Source organism: Rosa chinensis, chromosome 2 (genome assembly GCF_002994745.2).
Source record: "Rosa chinensis cultivar Old Blush chromosome 2, RchiOBHm-V2, whole genome shotgun sequence".
In the NCBI taxonomy this organism is placed as follows: Eukaryota; Viridiplantae; Streptophyta; class Magnoliopsida; order Rosales; family Rosaceae; genus Rosa; species Rosa chinensis.
The window spans coordinates 15587567-15608890 of NC_037089.1; the positions used below are offsets into that span (position 1 = coordinate 15587567).

Genomic DNA, 21324 nt, shown 5'->3' on the forward strand with positions numbered 1-21324 from the left:
TTTGTTATAGTTTCAGTTTGTTGATATAATAAATTTAATAAGAAAAAAACCATTTAAAAATAAATCGGCAAAACTCAAAAGCCATGGAGAAAGCAACGAAGCGAAATTCTTCATAAGCTTTAGAAAGTAATAAATATAGGGAGTGACCATCAATTCTTCATATGCTTGTGCTTGGTCAACCAATGAGCTCAAACTAGGAAATTTCGAGTTTCACAGTGATCTTTTATCTCCAGGACACGTCTACTCGGGTTTTTGCATCGGTGCATCTCTCGAATTATAAAGTAAGAGAAGTTAGTCTTCTACATACTGCTTTAGATTTATGTTCTTCAAATTTTGATTTCAACGGATGCTAAATTATTTGATTTTGGTGTTTTGGCTAGGTAATTTTGCTAGAAAGAGTCAAGAATGGCGGACCTTGTCGCAGGGGCTGTTCTAGGAGCAGCATTTGCTGAGCTGTGTGATGGTGTTAAAAATAAGGTCATGCCCAAGAGCACGACGCCCCAACTACTCAGAGATCTGGTCTCAAAGCTAGAGTCTTTGGGACCACTGATCTCAGAGATTAAGGAGTACAACAGCTTTCTGGATCATCCGATCGACGAGGATCTAGAGGAAGTAGAACAACTTGTGGTGAATGGCAAATTGCTCATTAGCAAGTGTGCCAACTTCAAGGGTGGTCCGTGGAATAACAGAAAAAAGAATAAATACAAAAACAAACTGGAAGAACTGGACAAGTCTCTCGCCCCGTTGTTAGAAAGACTGCGAGGGCAAGCGAGGGACTTGAGAATGGAGTTGGTCAGAGCAAGGAATTCAGCGGACGCGACAGAAGTCGCGGTTGAAACTCAATCTGACATTGAAATTCAGCCTTTCTCAAGGAGGATTCAGAATTGGATGGTCAACCGAAGCTATGGTTCATGGGGCATCATGTTTATGATTCTGTTTTTGGTAAGTATGGTCATGGCAGCTACTGGTTCTACAGGCACAAAATGGTTTGTATTCAACTTTGGAATTAATTATTTAGGGATTAATAATTACTGAATGAACCTAGCTGGGCCGTTTGAAGTGTGAACTTTGATGTAGTTTTCCATTACCGGAGCTCTGTAATCCATATCTTCCTTATCGTTTCCAGTATTTTCAATAATATAATTTATAAATCAATCAATATTTATTCGGCACATAATCGAATGGCTCTCTTCTTTTTTCTTCTCCTCTCGTTTGGGAGGCTTTGGTCGGCGGCGGTGGGGGCTTCTTCTCATCGTCGATCAGGCCTGCAAGTGCGGCGGCCAAGGTGGGGTTGTTTCCCAATTCTTGGGCTGGATCACCTTTCAGTTGGGCTTCGGCTGCATTTTTAGATTTTTATTTGGGAAAATTAGATATAAACCCAAAAATTCAACCTTCTATTAGAAAAAACCCATAATACTTTTATTTTAATTTACACTCAAATCACATTAATAAACCTTCTATATAGAGTGATTCATAAAAATAATAAATAATAATAAAAAGAAAACCCTTTTTTTTTTTTGGATTATCTAAAAACCTTATGTATGCCTGTAATCAATATTTTTCCTTATTTTCCTGTATATTTAATTTGCCCTTTTACATTCTCTCAAATAATACATGTCTAATGTACCTACTAAATTTGTATATATAGGTAGGGTTTAAATAATAGAAACGTTCAAGCTTAATAGAGATCAACATGCAATGATATATACCACAATCATAGATGTAACCTTTTTTGCACAATCATAGGTATAATATAATAGAAAAACCTAACAAAGAGGTATGATACAAAAAATAATAATAATAAATTCTAATACAAAGATGTTATACAAAACTCATTAACATTTAGGCTGTAATCGAATGTATAAACCAAAACTAAACCTCCTATATGTTTTTTTTTTTTCAAAAGAGTCTCATATATGTTAGATACATACCTAAAATTAAATTATGTAGAAAGTCCTTGATCCAAAGCACCAAAATGAGCAAATATTATCCCATTTACCCTAGCAATGGATTTTTATTCACACCTACACAATTTCACATCATATGACCATTTTGCCCGAAACCTAATTATTGAACTACAACATTGCCACTCTCTCTCTCTCTCTCTCTCTCTCTCTCTCTCTCTCTCTCTCTCTCTCTCTCTCTCTCTCTCTCTCTCTCTCCCAGCACGACGCCGGCACTGCTGCGCCATGGAGGCTTTGGACTTGGAGGATGAGATCGGAGCTTTCTCCAGTTGACGGCAAGGCCAGCCGCGATTCCTATTCTGACTCTGATTGACAAGGCTGACTCTGATCGACAAGGCCCAGCCCCGATTCCAAACCCAACTCTTCCAATTCTGGTCAGCTCCACGACGGAGGCTCCGATTGCGAATGTTCCTTGATCTCATAGCAGTTCCCGAAAACCACCGGGTCCATCACCTCGTTTAGGGTAACCGCGCAAAGCTTTGCAGAGGGATGCCGAGATTGAAGAGAATCGGAATTTACAGATGGTGGTGAGAGGATCGGCGGTGTCATCGATGGTGTCGCCGTTTCACGTCTCACGGTTGAACTTTAATTGGGTGCCTAGAGCTTTTCTCAGGGTGCCCATATCAATTTCTTCGTTTCGTTTTTTTTTTTTGTGGTAAAATTGGGGTAGAAGGCCCAGAAGGAAAGAAAAAGGGAAAAATGAAAAAAAAAAAAAGAAGTTCTATTAAACATTTTGAATTGATGCAATCTCTTCGTTTTTTTTTGGGAAAAATTCACCAACGATGTCTGGACACTTTGGTGACTTTCAGAATGATACCTGAACTTACAAAGTTATCAATGTGATACCTGAACTCATTTTTTCATATCAACGTCGTACCTACGAACAGTTTCAGTCACGGAACCGTTAAATTTTGCACGTGTAATGCATGTGAGTCACTTAATGAAGATAAAAAGACCGATTTACCCTAAAAAATTTTTGGAAAAATTCACCAACGGTGTCTGGACACTTAGGGGACTTTCAGAATGATACCTGAACTTACAAAGTTATCAATGTGATACCTGAACTTACAAAGTTATTAATGTGATACCTGGACTCATTTTTTCGAATCAACGTCGTACATACGATCAATTTCCGTCACGGAGCCGTTAAATTTTGCATGTGAGTAACTTGATGAAGACAAAAAGACCGATTTACCCTCAAAAGTTTTTTTTTTTCTTTTCTTTCTTTCTTTCTTTATTCTTCTTCTTTCTTCTTCTTTTTTGTTTTCTTCTTCCCCTGATTTGAATCATGAAGATTCAAATCATCTTGCTCGGCAGATTCCCATCGCCGATTGCTGATCGCTGATCAAACACCACTGTTGCGTCTCAATCCACCTTCATGCACTGTAGATGCTTCTGGTTCCTCCCAACTGCAAATCTTACAGCAAATTGAAATTGTGCATTGAGGCTTCACCGCTCACTCCGAGTTCATCCCCACCGCCGACGACTTAGCCACCACCACTCTTGTTCTCTCCTCTGACCCCCTTTTATACACCATTGATCAGAAACTCATACCCCGCCAGCCCTCCACTCTCAAATCACAGCTCCAATCCCACCCCGCCATCCTCTCCGTCATTCCCGACATGCAACACCACCTCCACACCATCCTCACCTGCAACTTCACTGGTCTAGCCGACAACTTCGGCCTCTAGCCCAACTTCGATAAGAGGCAATTGTAGGCAGACAAAGATTAACATTAACTTCGGCCTCCACACCATCCTCATCTGCAGAAAATTCGAGCAGTTCTGATTCACCAGCTCCGCCACTCCGCTGCTGCCCACCATTGCGCCTCGCCGATTAGCAAACAAAGAACTCGGAGTCTCCACCATCGAGAAATGGAGGCTCGCGTTCTGCGTGTCCTACGCTGCTGATATCGGCACCGTCGGAGAAGATGTTGTTTGAACAGAAATTGAGTTCGGGTTCCACGGTGGCAATTCTTCAATTACGGCCTTGGCTTTCTTGATGAGCCAATCGACGGCCATGCTGGGCCGGTTGTATCCGAGCCGGTCTTGCACGTCGTAGAATTGAATGGCGGTGTGGGCAGCGAGCCGGATGCGGTGGTCCCTAAGGCCTTTGGCGGTGCAGACCTTGCTGTGGCGGTCCTTCGAGCCGGTGGCCCTTAGAATGTGGCCTCAAGCCTCCACGATTTCGCTAGCGGTGGAGGAAGAAGCAGTCCTTATCCCCAAACCCAATCAAGAAGCAGCAGAGGATGACGTCATTGCGCGGTGGTGGAGGTTGTTGTGGCTCTCCCCCATTTTTCTTCCTGCATATTCTATGGTGAGTTCTCCGAAAGCGGTGGTGTTGGCAAGGAGAGAAGGAGAGAATAAAGAATCCGAAAAAGAAGAAGAAGAAGAATAAAGAAAGAAAGAAAAGAAAAGAAAAGGAAAAGGAAAAACTTTTGAGGGTAAATCGGTCTTTTTGTCTTCATTAAGTGACTCACGTGCATAGCAAGTGCAAAATTTAACAGCTCCGTGACGGAAATTGATCGTAGGTACGACGTTGATATGAAAAAATGAGTCCAGGTATCACATTGATAACTTTGTAAGTTCAGGTATCATTCTGAAAGTCCCCTAAGTGTCTAGACACCGTTGGTGAATTTTTCCAAAAATTTTTGAGGATAAATCGGTCTTTTTATCTTCATGAAGTGACTCACGTGCATCGCACGTGCAAAATTTAACAGCTCCGTGATGGAAACTATTCGTAGGTACGACGTTGATATGAAAAAATGAGTCCAGGTATCACATTGATAACTTTGTAAGTTCGGGTATCATTCTGAAAGTCCCCTAAGTGTCCAGACACCGTTGGTGAATTTTTCCCTTTTTTTTTTAATCAAAGTTTTATTTGTCTAATTTTAGGAAAATTAATTCCCATTCCGGGGACCAAAAGTTCTATTAGGAGGCAATAGACATCTATTGGGGGGCAATAGATGTTTTGAATTGATATAATCTCTTCATTTTTTTTTAATCAAAGTTTTATTTATCTAATTTTAGGAATATTAGTTTTCATTCCGGCAACTAAAAGTTCTATTAGAGGGGGGGGGGGGAGGTAATATATGTCTATTGAGGGGTAATATACGTCTATTGGGGGCAATAGAGTCTCCATTGGGGGGTAATAGACGTCTATTGTGGGCAATAAACATTTCCGGCGACCTTTTTGGAGACCTCCTGCTAGGTTTTTAGAAAAGTCCGGCGTATGGCGATCGGTGACTGAAATCAGGCGACAGTTGAAGGGAATCCTGCTGCCGGTGACCGAATTCTGGTGAACGTTGACCGGAATCCGGCAAAGTCTCTTATGGTCTCTCTCTCTCTCTCTCTCTCTCTCTCTCTCTCTCTCTCTCTCTCTCTCTCTCTCTCTCTCTCTCTCTCTCTCTCTCTCTCTCTCTCTCTCCCCCTCTCTTAGTAACAAAGGGATGAAGATAAAATAGTCTCAAAAGTAAATAAAAAAAAAGAAAAACTTAATGGGGTATTAGGGAATACTGCCTTAGAGTATTTTGGGTAAGGGGGAATTAAAAAAATTTAATGAGTTAAGTGGGAAAAAAATCCCCAGAAATGGGGTTAATGGACAAAAACCCTTATTTAGAAGGACAAAAAAAAGTATTCTAATTATCAGGTACCTTTTCAGTATATACTTTACAAATAGAATCACTGTATATTATGTTATTAGCCTATGTTTGTTTTCCATTCAAGTGTTTATATGAAAAAATATAACATACTTTTTATATAGAAAAAACAGACCACAAAACAGAGAAAAATCATATATAAACCTCGATCTAGGTATTGATTACAAGAGCTTCAATCAAGGGTCTAGTTCATCAAGCATATTTGTTTAGAGCGTGTGGCATATTAAGAAATTTTTGACAAAGACGTGTTTTATTTTCTATGTCATTTAATGAGAATTTATTTATGTAATCAACCTAATCAACATATTTGGGTGTATATTAAAAAAAAAAAATCATGGGTGGGTTTAATCTAATAGATGTAATCATATTTGGGTGTAAATTGAAATGCCCCCTTTTTATTTTTACTTTTATTTTGTCGAGAAGGAATTTGTAGGTCATCAAAGTTTGAGGAATGTTGCCAGGTTACCCGCAATGCCTATGCTATTTTATTTCCTCATAAGTAGTGTATGGTAGTTTTCACTATGTGCTTAATTATTTTCTTAAAAGGTTGAATAAGTTAGGTAATCGCTTTATCTGAAAGTTTTGCATAGGCGGGCTGTTATGTATAATTTCGCCGAAGTTCTATGGAGTTGACTGTTTCTCTCAAAATTAAAAAAGTATTCAATAATATAGAGGGGGAATTCCACAAATGGGCACTAAACTATGACTCATTCGACACTTTAGTCACTGAAGTTTCAAATATCACTTTGGTCACTCAACTATTACACTGTCAATCACTTTAGTCACTTTATTAATTTTTTTCATTAAAAAAATTATAAAAAATACTTTTTTGGTGACTAAAGTGATTGACAGTGTAATAGTTGAGTGACCAAAGTGATATATTTGAAACTTCAGTGACCAAAGTGTCGAATGAGTTATAGTTGAGTAACCATTTGTGGAATTTTCCCTAATATATATTTCATTTTAGTTGTGCATTCCTCTCTTTGGCTGTGTGAACATTAATCTCCACACTATAATCGTTGGTGGGTGGTGGGTGGTGTAAATCTGCAAACTGTTAGGCTAGAACTAGCTAGTTTATGATGTACATGCCTAACATTCTAGCAATTATGCACACGACCGTACCATTCCAATGGTAAGTAAGGTCTAAAGCGAAAATTATAATATGTTTTTTTTAAAAAAATATTATTATTATTGTATCCTTGCTACTTTACAAATAAAGTCTTGTACCAAATAATTTTGGTCTCAACTATGAAAATAAGAATAGCACATCCTAATTTTTTAACATATAAATGGAGGTCTAGCTACAATTAGTTATGTTCAGACAAATACAGTATGCATTAGCTAAAGATAAACAAATACAAAATAGAGTCTTTATGTTCAGACAAATACAGTATGCACTAGCTAAAGATAAACAAATACAAAATAGAGTCTTTGACTCAAAGCACCAATGATACGCTAAAAGTAAGCGCATAATTTAATCCTGAAAATGTCATCGTTAGTATAGAATAAATAGGGATCGTTCTAACCGGGGATTGAGGGTACACCTGTAATTGCAAAAACAACTAAAGAATTAAAATAAGTATAAAGTATTATTTACAAAAATAAAACAAAGAATAGAAATATATACAAGCAAACAAAAAGTAGGGGGTTTAGGATTAATAAATTGAAAATTAAAATAAATAAAATAAAAGAAAGGTAAAAACATATATACAAGGGTGGATGCAAGGAACAAAGATCAAATCCACAATCATATGAATGAAATCCAATCACAATTCCTATAGTTGATTTTCTATGTCATGAGAAAGAAGTTGACCATGTAAAACGTTAGAAAGCAAATGATTTCCCATTTTTTACTTTCCTTGAATAATTAATCTAAGTGAAAGCACCTAAATCAATCCTATTGAACATGCAATCATAGTCTAGAAAGCTAGCTAATCAAGAACACATTCAACGCATTAAGAACAAAGAAAGGATGTCAACCAAAGTGCACAACCTAGTATGAGAAAGCTCATCTATTTGCAATCCTCCTTAATTGATTTCGACTTTTGTCCAAAGTCTTTACTACTTAATTCTAGCTCCAATTACATGCATATATCCTAAGTTGGCCACCAAAGAACACAAACATGCAAAAGTTTTTTGTAATTCAAAATCAATCAAGCAATCTCACATAAGCAACATATAAATCAACATATAGAAATCACAACTTTATTTCAAAACATATAAATAGGCTTTAAACTTTGCCCTTAACGTTTATGTCAACTAGAAATTAAGTTCATACGAAATCAAAACAAAGAAAACCAAAAAGGTTACAAGGAATAAGATAGAATTACACCATGAAGGATGAATGGTGGAAAGCTTGAGACGTTGGTCTTGGATCTTGAAAGCAAGGCTCCAAAGCTTCACGACACAAGGTGGATGATGGCGGCTAGGAGGCTTCATGGCTTCTTCTTCTCTTCTTCTCTTTACTTGAAGACGCAGAGACTTGAAACTAGAGGATGAAGAGAATTTTTCTAATGTTTATTTTCTAATGGAGAGAGGTGTTGTGGTGGTGTTTTTGAATGAGAGAATGTCTAGAGAGGAGGCTATATATAGGGGAAGGCAAGACTTCATGAATTTAATTTCTAAAGAATTTTCTGGTTGCACCACACAACTTTGACCAATCACGTAGCGTCATGTCAGCTTTGCCATGTCACTCAACCAATCAAAAAGCTCCAAAATCAATCCCTAATATCTTGTTGCTGATTTTCCCATGATTTAATCTGATTTTATTCACAATTTTCGGCCAAATATCTAGGCATGAACCTACACAATGTATCCAGACTCATTTTGGACATTTTCTCCCATAAATCTCTCCATTGTTTTATCCTTAATATCCTCCCCTTGATTTTCTCTTGATTTTCACATTAATACTGCAAATTTTATTCTCTAATTTCAGCCAACATATCTTGAGGGAATTCAGGAACGAATCTGGACTTGTTTTGAGCCTTTTCTTGTTGTACAATCCCATGAAACTCTCCCAAGATTTTCTCAACGTAATCTCCTTGATTTTCACATTATCTCCATCATTTCCCATGCAAAAATCAGATTTAATCTCCCATAATATCTCCCACGTCATCTTCAAGCCATGTGGTCTCCTAATGCCTTCAGGTTTCCTAACCTCATCAAGATTCCTGCGTTGACTGGGATTCCTAGTTGGACCAGGAAAACTCAATTTCTTCATTTCAGCTCATTTCCTTGTCATTTATTCCAATGTACCTAGAAAATAAAAATTAAATTAAAATTTATTTATTTAAGGAAATAACTAAGTAAAATATGAGGAAATAACTATTAAAACATCGCATTGAAATGCTCCTATCAACCAAAATAAGCAAACATTATCACACCGTAGTTCAAATTCTATAAGCAAAAAATAAAACATCATCATATCCAACGACTATAATTTGAAAATGAACAAAACTGGTCGATTTATGAAATTAGTCTTTTTTTCCTAGCTCAGAATATATTTCCAAGTACGGTTTTAATGAGGCTATCAATAAAACTAGTAGATTTATGAAAAATAAGTATATCATAAAAATTAGTGATTTTCTAAACATTTCAAATATTTGGCTCGCGTGGCCCCTCATTTAGCTTACCAAAATCTAGCCCAAATTTGGCCTACAAATTTTAGCTAGGCCAAATTTTTTTCTTAAAAAGAGTCTGAAAAATAGCTTACCATGAAAGCACCTTGTAAGTTAAAAATAGTTTCATAGCCTACTGTAAGTGATGCTCTGAGACCACATTTTAATTCTTCGTCTTAGACCTCTAAAATCTTAAGGTCGGACTTGTGTAAACATTGTTGTTTGAGCATGACGAGTAATTGAAATTAAAATAATTACTATAAAAAAAATAAATAAAAAAAATTATGAAGGAAGTTGTCCGAGTTTCCTATCGGACCGATTTAGACTTTTGAGAATTTCGAGTTTGTGGAGATGGATACACAAGATTCAAGTAATTGGTATAACAATCATACAAACCCGTGCTCAATTATATTGTCGGGTTGGGTTTAGGTTGGACTGGCCTAGCAGCCTGAGCCTAGAGAATCTTAAGTTTGGGCCTCGACATTTGTATGAGAGAATGCAGCCCACTTCACTCCCACCAAAAACAATACCGAATCATCCAAAGTTCCAAACTGTCGTGTGAACTCTTCAGGGATTCTTTAGACAAAGAAAGAGAGGGAGCTGCGCCACGGTGAAATGGAAACCGGAAAAGAAAGAAGCAAGCAGGGTGGCTCTTTCCAGTTCAGGTGTTATCAAATGAAGAAGAAGGTAAACCCGAACTTATTCTGGCTATGACTCTGTTTGGTTTGCTTCGCTATTAAGGACCTGAATTTTCCACTTATTCCTTGCTCATTTGTTTACAAAGAATCTTGCTTTATGTCTCTCCAATTAGTCCTCACCAAAATAACGTGTTTACAGTTTACACTCCTCATAAGTGTGAAAGCACGCAGCTTTCAGATATGGTTAATTATTCTCAATAAAAGTTTCTTTATTCTTTTTTTATTAGGGTCTTCTCGAGTGGTTGGCTCGGTCGCTCCGTCAGTTTTACATGTGCCTTTTACAGTCAATGGCCTCCAACTTGGAGCTTGCTGGGTCAGTCAACGTCAATGGATTCCCAATTGGAAACTCGGAGCCTCACATTGAACATGTCCCCCTTTACAAGCTTTTTATTCGGGTCTTTGCATCACTGGACTTCACCAATTACCAAGCAAGAGAAATTTTTTTGTCTTGCATATTGATCTGCTCTATTGCCTTCTAGTTTAGATTGGAACCGATACAAGTTCCCTTTTTGGATCTGAAAGTTTCGTGATTTGGTGATATCCAAAGAAGCTGTGGGAGTGGAGGGGCTTGTTTTATTATATAGTTTGATCACCAATACAGAGGTAATGCGAGTTTGGATTGGAATATGCTACACTTTTCTGTCATATTTTGTTGGTTATGTTGTGGAAATGTTTACGTTTTACTAAGTTTTCTGATTTTGGTGTTGGGTAATTTTGTTGTAAAGGATCAAGAATGGCGGACCTCGCTGCAGGTGGTGCTATGGGAGTGCCGTTTACTGTGCTGTATGAAGTGATTAAGGAAGTGGTGATCAAGACTTCGATGTTTAGACCTCTCCTTGAAGAGCTGAAGTCAAAGATAGAAGCTTTGAATCCACTGATTGCTCAGATGGACAGCTGGAATAAGGTGTTGGATCGTCCAGAGAAGGAACTTAGGCAATTTAAAGTACAAATGGAGAAGGGCCCTGAGCTTATTACCAAGTGCGCCAATCTTAGCAAGTGGAAAAGCTACAAAAAGTATAAATACAGCAACCAGCTTCTTGAATTGCAGAGCTCTCTTCAGAATCTGCTGTTTATACTGCAATGCCAACAAGCAAGGGATGTGAAGGAGACCTTGGTTGGAGTAAAGCATGTAGAGACGAGGGTGCAGCGAGTGGATGTGAATGTTGCGGTGTTAAAAGAAGAAGGGATGACTGTTATGAAGGAGACCTTGGATGAGGTAAGAAATATAGGGATGGTGGTCCGGCGGATTGATAAGAAAGTTGAGGTACAGAACCCAATAGTTAGTGAAGTACCTGAACCTCCATTGGTTACAGTTGGATTGTATGTGCCTTTGAGGGAATTGAAGATGAAGCTTCTTAACAATGATAATGTATCAATGCTTGTGCTAACTGCTCCTGGAGGCTGCGGGAAAACCACATTGGCCACAAAGTTTTGCCAAGATGAAGAAGTCAAAGGTATAAAATCATTTTTCTTTCTGTCTAATTGGTATTTAATACTTCTAATTGAAATGGCCTTATAGTATTGATGATCTGAAATTTAGCTTCATTTTATTTGAATTAGCCTGTTAGGGATGATATCAATCCTTAAGTCTTATTTTATGAGAGTTTACGTTAGACAATACCATATCTAAACTAGCTGCAGATAATGACTTCATAGTCAAAGCACTTCTCTGATGGGTGTTGCTCGAATATAATGTCTTATTAGATTCAAATTTTTCATTAAGATTTCTTCTTTCAATATGGCTAGGGGATATTAGTTTCAAAGAGTCCTGAGACTCGCTAGTTCTGAAAAGTAATCTCCATTGCTGTTGGATTGTTCTTTTCTTTTAGTCATTACTTTGCAGTCAGTCTTAATAAATAGCCCTATACAAATATATTTGCCTCATCTTATGGGTATGAACTATTATTTTGGAAAAGTAACTAGGTATTTGTTATTACTTCATGATCAGAATATTTTTTTCTTAAGAAAACTGCGTAACTCATTTTTGACTCTTTGCAAATGCTTGGGCTTCAATTCAGATCAAGATTACCATTGCTATTTTTTTTTTTTTATGCACAATTTTTAGACAGATTTAGTTGACCTCTCAGTGACGGCTTATTTTATTCCATCTGGATAGATATATTCAAGAACAATATCTTCTTCATCACTGTTACAAAGAAGTCAACCTTCAACCATATTGTACAAGGACTACATCAACGTAAGAGTACCGACGTACCTATGTTCCAAGATGAAGTAACTGCTGTTAAGTGGCTGCGGAAATTTCTAATGGAAGAAGGACAGAACCATGTACTGTTGGTCCTGGATGATGTTTGGTCTGAATCAAAATATATTCTTGAAAAATTTGATGAAGTGAAAATGCCAAATTTCAAGATTCTGGTGACATCAAGATCACAGTTTCCAGAATATGGCTCAATTTACCATCTAAAGTCATTGAATGATACAGATGCAATGACTCTTTTCCGCCATTCAGCATCCCTGGGAGATGGTCAATGGAATAGTCTTGCTAGAGAGGTAATTTCTTAGTCTGGAATGCAGTCACGCACCGCATATTCTTATTTATGAATCACAAATTAAAGAGGGAAAATATTTACTTTTCATTTTTACAAGTATCCATTATGTTTCATCTTTACATTAAGTATCCACTCTCGCAAGCCTTATATTCTTACATTTATGCTCGCTTTACTCATCAAAAGTAAAATTAAATAGTTAATGTAACTATTTTCTTCATGAAATTGAGAGATGTTTACCCCAGCTTGAACTTTCGTTCTACAACTCATATAGTAATTTAACTGCTCTTGGGACAATTCAACTGCAGATTGTAGCGCCTTGTAAGGGATATCCACTTGCAATTAAAGTGGTTGGAAAATCACTTCGCGGAAAACCGATTGAGTTCTGGCGCAAAAGAGCATTGGAGTGGTCTAAAGGTGATTCTATTATTGATTCCGAGACTGAAGTGCTTCTTCGCCTTCAAACCAGCTTAGATGCTTTGGATGAAAAAGAAGCTCTCATCAAAGAATGTTTTTTAGACCTTGGTTCATTTCCCCAAGACCAAAGAATTCCAGCAGGTGCTCTGATTGATATGTGGGCAGGGTTATATGAAGATCTCGATAAAGATTTTCTGGCCATTACAAACATGTATGAGCTTACCACCCGAAGTTTGGCTGATCTTGTAGTCACAAGGTATGCAAGCTTCTTTGTTTCTCCTGTATGATCTTGATTCAACTTATCTATATTCAGGAATAGATGCTGATATAACTTGCTTTTGGATTATGTTTGTTGAACAAGTGTCTTATGAGTAACTAAGTTTTGATCATAACCAGGAAGGAGACAGTGGAGGATGATGACTACTACAGTGAGCACTTTGTCACCCAACATGATTTGCTCAGACAGCTCGCTGTCTACCAAGCGAAACTAGACCCAAATAAAAAACGACTGATCATAGGCAACCGTGGAGACAATCTACCGAAGTGCTTGACTGAACAGAAGCATCAACCAATTAAACCTCGCCTGTTATCTATCTCCTCTGGTTGGTCCTCTCTCTCACTAAATACATAAATATGCACACACATGCACATGCACCCACACATCCATGAGCACTTGCATAAATTTGAAATTTGAATAGTATTTCTGCATTCAATTTCTCCTTACTAAATCATATCGCATATTTGCAGATGAAACGTTCTCGACAAATTTACACAACATTCAACTAGCTGATGTTGAGGTTCTAGTTTTGAATTTCAGCACAAAGAGTTACGCTTTACCCGAATTTGTGGAGAAAATGGTTAATCTGAAGGTTCTAATAGTTACAAATCATGGTTTCATACCTGCTGAATTGAGTAATTTCCACCTACTGGACTCTTTACCGAATCTGAAGAGAATCAGACTAGAGCGTGTTTCAATTCCTTCTATAACCAAGCATCCCATACAGTTGAAGAGTTTAAAGAAGATCTCTTTATTCATGTGCAGTATTGGTAAAGCTTTCTGCAATTGCTCCTTCGAAATTTCAAATGCATTGCCAAATTTAGAGGAACTGAATATTGACTATTGCAATGATTTGGTGAAATTGCCTGATGAGCTCTGCAATCTGGTTCGCCTAAAGAAGCTCAGTATCACCAACTGTCATAAGCTATCTGCCTTGCCTCAAGAGATTGGGAAACTGGGTAAGGTAGAAGTTTTGCGGCTAAGGTCTTGTACGGACTTGGTAAAACTTCCATGCTCAGTTAAAGACCTTGAAAGATTAGATTTTCTTGACATATCTGATTGCTTCAGCATTGTGGAGTTGCCTGAAGACATTGGTGAGCTGAGCAGTTTAAGAAAGATCAACATGAGACAGTGCTCTAGATTGCAAGAGCTCCCCTTATCAATTTTGGACCTTGAGAAACTAGAGGAAGTGATATGCGATGAAGAGACAGCAAGGCTTTGGGAACCCTTCCCATCCGGACTTCGCGACGGAGTGGTAAAGGAAGTCAAAGAAGAATTCAGCCTAGATTGGCTCCAAAAGATTCAATATTGAAAGTTTTCTTTCATTTAATAAATGTTGCTCCTAGTGATTTGTGGTTCATTTTTGTTTCCCTATATATCTTCACATTTTTAGAATAAAAAGAACGCAAGAATCCAACTGAGGTTGAGTTCTGAAATTCATTCAGAATAAGAAGTGTATACTGTATAGTAACCGAACTCCATATATTAAAAGGGTTTCGTGACATTGAATATGTGTATATATGAAGATTAAAGAGTTCACAAGATTTGGAATTTGATTAAATTACGTTGAGTCGATGGCTAAAACTTCTTAGACTAACACAAACGAAACGTTCCAAGTGATTTCTGGGTGATCAATTTCCAAGTAATTGTGTGTAGCAACTTCAAACTCGCCAAGCTCCAAGTGAATTCGTGTGGTCGCTTTTTCAAAGAAGAAACGGACATGATGTACATGCTTCACATTTTAGCAATTTGTAGTGATAATTTTGGATTCTTTATCTTAACAATAGTTGTGACTTCCGGATAAACTCATCTCAATCTTTTCTTTTTCACATAGCTAGTACACTCATTGAGTCACAAATGAATGACATAACTTTCAAAAATAAAAAAGGGGAGATAGTATATAAAGCGGGTTATATATACTATCTGATAACACGACTTGAAACCTGCACAAAATAAAGAGGGTTGAACCCGCATGATTAAAAAACTGATCGACTGCGGGATCAAGCCACCAATACGAAGTGAACCTGTATAACCTGTTTATTAAATGAGTCGGGTTATATATTATATATAACCCGTGTAGACGAACCATTTAAAAAGTAATATTATATGTATATAAGGGTTGAATAAGTTTATTCTCACTTTAAACTAGGTTTAACACTTCACCCTTAATATTATAAATTCTCTAGTGAATTTAATCAATTTATTTATTTTTTTAGTTAAATGGGTCATAATGTTAACCCTTAAATGAGTCATTTTGTTTAACACAACAAGACCTATTTATTTATTAATTGCGTTAAGTGGGTCAGAAACGAGTAATCCGTTTAATAAATAGGTTGAGTTTGAGTTTAGATTTTTGACACGATTATCAAATGGGTTGAGTTTGAATTTATCTCTTATGACACAACAAATACCGAGATTTGACACGACCCATTAACAACCCTACTAAATAGTCGATTAAGCTGCTCAAAGCCGCTACTTGGTGCTAGTCATTTGACTTCACTAGCAGTAGCTTGTTCATAAACATTATTGTTTGAACATGGCGAGCGGTTGAAATTGAAATGAGTGCCTGCAAAGATTTTTCATCCTTCCAGAAACTGGTGGTGCAAGAAAAAATGTTGGAGAATTTAAACATAGAAAAACAAAATTATATATCAAAAAGAAATTGTCGGAGTTTCTTTTAAGTTAAGAACACGGTAGACTCTTGGCAGATCAGACCTATTTAAATTACAGAAATTTCGAGTTTGCAGAGATGGATTATGGATCGTTGAATCTTGTCTGATTAGTGTAACCCCGTGCCCAATTATATCGTCGGGTTAGGTCGGACTGGCCGAGCAGCCTGAGCCTAGAGAATCTTAAGCTTGGGCCTCAAGATTTGCATGAGAGAATACAGCCCACTTCACTCCCACAACAAACAATACCGAATCATCCAAACTCTATTATGTGTGCTCTTCGAGGATTCTTTAGACAGTGAGAGCGGAAGCTGCGCCACGGTAAATGGAAACCGGAAAAGAAAGAAGCAAGCAGGGTGGCTCTATCCATTTCAGGTGTCATCAAATGAAAAAGAAGGTAAACCCGAAATTATTACGGTTATGAGTTTGTTTCGTTTGCTTCGCTATTAAGGACATGAATTTTCCACTTATTCCTTGCTCATTTGTTTACAAAGACTCTTGCTTTATGTCTCCCCAGTTTGTCCTCTCACCAAAATAACGTGTTTACAGTTTACACTCGTCACAAATGTGAAAACACGGAGCTTTCAGATAAATTTCAATAGAAGTTTTTTATTCTTTTTTTATTAGGGTCTTCTCGAATGGTTTGCTAAGTCGCTCCGTCAGTTTAGCATATGCTTTGTTCAGTTAGTGGCCTCCAACTTGGAGCTTGCTGGTCAGTCAATGCTAAAGTCAATGGATTCCCAATTGGAAATTCGGAGTTTCACATTGAATATGTCCCCCGTTACCAAGCTTTTTATTCGGGTCTTTGCATCGCTGGACTTCACCAATTACCAAGTAAGAGAAAACTTTTGTCTTGCATATTGATCTACTCTATTTCCTTCTTGTTTAGATTGGAACTGATACAAGTTCCCTTTTTGGATCTGAAAGTTTCGTGATTTGGTGATATCCAAAGAAGCTGTGGAGTGGAGGAGCTTGTTTTATTATATAGTTTGATCACCAATACAGAGGTAATGCTAGTTTGGATTGGAATATGCTACTTTTTTCTGTCATATTTTGTTGGTTATGTTGTCGAAATGTTTACATTTTACTAAGTTTTCTGATTTTGGTGTTGGGTAATTTTTGTTGTGAAGGATCAAGAATGGCGGACCTCGCTGCAGGTGGTGCTATGGGAGTGCCGTTTACTATGCTCTATGAAGTGATTAAGGACGTGGTGATCAAGACTTCGATGTTTGAACCTCTCCTTGAAGAGCTGAAGTCGAAGATAGAAGCTTTGAATCCACTGATTGATAAGATGGACAGCTGGAATAAGGTGTTGGATCGTCCAGAGAAGGAACTTAGACAATTTAAAGTACAAATGGAGAAGGGCCGTGAGCTTATTACCAAGTGCGCCAAGCTTAGCAAGCTTAGCAAGTGGAACAGCTACAAAAAGTATAAATACAGCTACCAACTTCTTGAATTGCAGAACTCTCTTCAGAATCTGCTGTTTATACTGCAATGGCAACAAGCAAGGGATGTGAAGGAGACCTTGGTTGGAGTAAAGCATGTAGAGACAAGGGTGCAGCAAATGGATGTGAATGTTGCGGTGTTAAAAGAAGAAGGGATGACTGTTATGAAGGAGACCTTGGATGAGGTAAGAAATATAGGGACGATGGTCCAGCGGATTGATAAGAAAGGTGAGGTACAGAGCCAAATAGATTGTGAAGTACCTGAACCTCCGTTGGTTACAGTTGGATTGGATCTGCCTTTGAGGGAATTGAAGATGAAGCTTCTTAAGAATGATAATGTGTCAATGCTTGTGCTAACTGCTCCTGGAGGCTGCGGGAAAACCACATTGGCGACAAAGTTTTGCCAAGATGAGGAAGTCAAAGGTATAAAATCATTTTTCTTTCCGTTGAATTGGTAAATAATACTGTCTAATTGAAATGGCCTTATAATAATGATCTGAAATATAGCTTCATTTTATTTGAGTTAGCCTGTTAGGGATGATATCATTACTCAAGTTTTGTTTTATGAGAGTTAACATTAGGCAATACCATATCTGAACTAACTGCAGAAAATGACTTCATAGTAAAAGCACTTCTGTGATGGGTGTTGCTCGAATTTAATGTCTTATTAGATTCAAATTTTCGTTAAGATTTCTTCTTTCAATATGGCTAGGGGATATTAGTCTCAAAGAGACCCGAGACTCTAGTTCTGAAAAGTATTCTCCATTGCTGTTGTATTGTTCTTTTCTTTTAGTCATTACTTTGCAGTCAGTCTTAATAAATAGCCCTATACAAATATATTTGCCTCATCTTATAGTTATGAACTATTACTTTGGAAATTTACCAGGCATTTGTTATTACTTCATGATCAGAATATGTTTTTCTTAAGAAAACTGCTTAACTCGTTTCTGACTCTTTGCAAATGCTGGGGCTTCAATTCAGATCAAGATTACCATTGCTATTTTTTTTATGCACAATTTTAGACAGATTTATTTGACCTCTCAGTGATGGCTTATTTTATTCCATCTGGAGTAGGTATATTCAAGAACAATATCTTCTTCATCACTGTTACAAAGAAGTCAACCTTCAACCTTATTGTACAAGGACTACATCAATGCAAGAGTACCGACGTACCTATGTTCCACAATGAAGGAACTGCTGTTAAGCGGCTGCGTAAATTTCTAAGGGAAGAAGGACAGAAACCTGTGCTGTTGGTCCTGGATGATGTTTGGCCTGAATCAGAATGTCTTCTTGAAAAATTAGATGAAGTGAAAATGCGAAATTTCAAGATTCTGGTGACATCAAGATCACAGTTTCCAGAATATGGCTCAGTTTATCCTCTAAAGTCATTGGATGATAGAGATGCAATGACTCTTTTCCGCCATTCAGCATCCCTGGGAGATGGTCAATGGAACAGTCTTGCTAGAGAGGTAATTTCTTAGCCTGGAATGCGGTCACGCACTACATATTCTTATTTATGGTTCACAAATTTAAGGGGGCGGGGGGAGATTTATTTTTTGTTTTTACACAAAGTATCCATTATGTTTCATTTTTACACCAAGTATCCACTAACAATTGTACACAATACCAATATCAACCTCCATATATTCTTACATTTATGCTCACTTTACTCATCAAAAGTAAAACTAGATAGTTATTATAACTATTTTCTTCATGAAATTGAGTGACTTTACCCCAACTTGAACTTTCGTTCTGCAACTTATATAGTCATTTAACTACACATGGGACAATTCAACTGCAGATCATAGCGCATTGCAAGGGATATCCACTTGCAATTAAAGTGGTTGGAAAATCACTTCGCGGAAAACCAATGGTGTTCTGGCGTAAAAGAGCATTGCAGTGGTCTAAAGGTGATTCTATTATTGATTCCGAGACTGAAGTGCTTCTTTGCCTTCAAACCAGCTTAGATGCTTTGGATGAAAAAGAAGCTCTCATCAAAGAATGTTTTTTAGACCTTGGTTCATTTCCGCAAGACCAAAGAATTCCAGCAGGTGCTCTGATTGATATGTGGGCAGAGTTATATGAAGATCTCGATAAAGATTTTCTGGCCATTACAAACATGTATGAGCTTACCACCCGAAGTTTGGCTGATCTTGTAGTCACAAGGTATGCAAGCTTCTTTGTTTCCCCTGTATGATCTTTTTTCAACTTATCTATATTCAGGAATAGATGCTGATACAACTTGCTTTTGGATTATGTTTGTTGAACAAGTGTCTTATGAGTAACTAAGTTTTGATCATAACCAGGAAGGAGACAGTGGAGGATGATGACTACTACAGTGAACACTTTGTCACCCAACATGATTTGCTTAGACAGCTCGCTGTCTACCAAGCCAAATTAGACCCAAGTAAAAAGCGACTGATCATTGGCAACTGTGGAGACAATCTGCCCAAGTGCTTGACTGAAAAGAAGCATCAACTGATCAAACCTCGTCTATTATCTATCTCCTCTGGTTGGTCCCTCTCTGTCACCAAAAACATAAATACATAATTATGCATACACATGCACCCACACACCCACGAGCACATACATAAATTTGAAATTTGAATAGTATTTCCACATTCAATTTCTCCTTACTAACATCATATCACATATTTGCAGATGAAACGTTCTCGACAAACTTACACAACATTCAACTAGCTGATGTTGAGGTTCTAGTTCTGAATTTCAACACAAAGAGTTATGCTTTACCCGAATTTGTGGAGAAAATGGTTAATCTGAAGGTTCTAATAGTCACAAATCATGGTTTCATACCTGCTGAATTGAGTAATTTTCACCTACTGGACTCTTTACCAAATCTGAAGAGAATCAGACTAGAGCGTGTTTCAGTTCCTTCTATAACCAAGCATCCCATACAGTTGAAGAGTTTAAAGAAGATCTCTTTATTCATGTGCAGTATTGGTGAAACCTTCAGCAATTGCTCCTTCCAAATTTCAAATGCATTGCCAAATTTAGAGGAACTGAATATTGACTATTGCAATGATTTGGTGAAATTGCCTGATGATCTCTGCAATCTGGTTCGCCTAAAGAAGCTCAGTATCACCAACTGTCATAAGCTATCTGCCTTGCCTCAAGAGATTGGGAAACTGGAGAAGGTAGAAGTTTTGCGGCTAAGGTCTTGTACGGACTTGGTAAAACTTCCATGCTCAGTTAAAGACCTTAAAAGATTAGATTTTCTTGACATATCTGATTGCTTCAGCATTGTGGAGTTGCCTGAAGACATTGGTGAGCTGAGCAGTTTAAGAAAGATCAACATGAGACAGTGCTCTAGATTGCAAGAGCTCCCCTTATCAATTTTGGACCTTGAGAAACTAGAGGAAGTGATATGCGATGAAGAGACAGCAAGGCTGTGGGAACCCTTCCCATCCGGACTTCGTGACGGAGTGGTAAAGGAAGTCAAAGAAGAATTCAGCCTAGATTGGCTCCGAAAGTTTCAATATTGAAAGTTTTCTTTCATTTAATAAGTGTTGCTCCTAGTGATTTGTGGTTCCTTTTTGTTTCCCAATATATCTTCTTATCTTTAGAATAAAAAGAATGCAAGAATCCAACTGAGGTTGAGTTCTGAAATTCATTCAGAATAAGAATGGAAGTGTATACTGTATTTCGTGACATTGAATATGTGTATATATGAAGACTAAAAGAGTTCACAAGATTTGGAATTTGATTAAATTACGTTGGGTCTATGGCTAAATTTTCTTAGACAAACACAAACGAAACGTTCCAAGTGATTTCTGTGTGATCAATTTCCAAGTAATTGTGTGTAGCTCTAAGTGAATCCGTGTGGTCACTTTTTCAGCGAAGAAACGGACATTGTCTATGGGCTTGGCAGGTGGGATTCTTGGATCAAAGAGAGAAGGAGCCAAGGCATTCGCATTCAAGTATTAATCTACTCGGCTTTGGTGAATTGAGATTGGGAAGAAAGATACAGGGTGCTTCCTCTCAATTTCAAGGCGTGTCATGGATGAAGATACTTGGATACAGATAGTTTCTTTGGTAACTCTGCCATCAAGTA

General features: G+C 37.6%; 3 protein-coding genes across 10 annotated transcripts; all 3 read left to right on the forward strand.

The window, feature by feature from the left end:
• The first annotated feature begins 124 nt into the window (after positions 1-124).
• Positions 125-1177, forward strand: LOC112188601. The gene is made up of 2 exons (XM_024327749.2): positions 125-281; positions 381-1177. The coding sequence occupies exon 2, from the start codon at positions 406-408 to the stop codon at positions 1033-1035; it is 630 nt and encodes a 209-aa protein (XP_024183517.1). The 5' UTR covers positions 125-281; positions 381-405; the 3' UTR covers positions 1036-1177.
• An 8607-nt stretch (positions 1178-9784) lies between these two features.
• LOC112186023 (probable disease resistance protein At5g66900) lies at positions 9785-14649 on the forward strand. 5 transcript variants are annotated; one of them, XM_040514364.1, is made up of 8 exons: positions 9786-9926; positions 10165-10365; positions 10460-10540; positions 10663-11391; positions 12054-12448; positions 12753-13117; positions 13258-13463; positions 13609-14649. In XM_040514364.1, the coding sequence occupies exons 4-8, from the start codon at positions 10671-10673 to the stop codon at positions 14448-14450; spliced, it is 2529 nt and encodes an 842-aa protein (XP_040370298.1). In that variant the 5' UTR covers positions 9786-9926; positions 10165-10365; positions 10460-10540; positions 10663-10670; the 3' UTR covers positions 14451-14649. The 5 variants fall into 5 exon arrangements, with proteins under 5 accessions (XP_040370301.1, XP_040370298.1, XP_040370299.1 ...); XM_040514365.1 differs by having other exon boundaries at positions 10485-10540; XM_040514366.1 differs by having other exon boundaries at positions 10488-10540.
• A 1238-nt stretch (positions 14650-15887) lies between these two features.
• On the forward strand, positions 15888-20981 carry LOC112186022 (probable disease resistance protein At5g66900). Of its 4 annotated transcripts, none has more exons than XM_024324374.2 (8): positions 15888-16204; positions 16435-16641; positions 16760-16814; positions 16938-17675; positions 18327-18721; positions 19054-19418; positions 19559-19764; positions 19914-20981. In XM_024324374.2, exons 4-8 carry the CDS (start codon positions 16946-16948, stop codon positions 20753-20755), a joined length of 2538 nt encoding a protein of 845 aa, XP_024180142.1. In that variant the 5' UTR covers positions 15888-16204; positions 16435-16641; positions 16760-16814; positions 16938-16945; the 3' UTR covers positions 20756-20981. The 4 variants fall into 4 exon arrangements, with proteins under 4 accessions (XP_024180142.1, XP_040370296.1, XP_024180141.1 ...); XM_040514362.1 differs by having other exon boundaries at positions 15889-16204; positions 16735-16814; XM_024324373.2 differs by having other exon boundaries at positions 15889-16204; positions 16492-16641; positions 16735-16814.
• Positions 20982-21324: the final 343 nt, after the last annotated feature.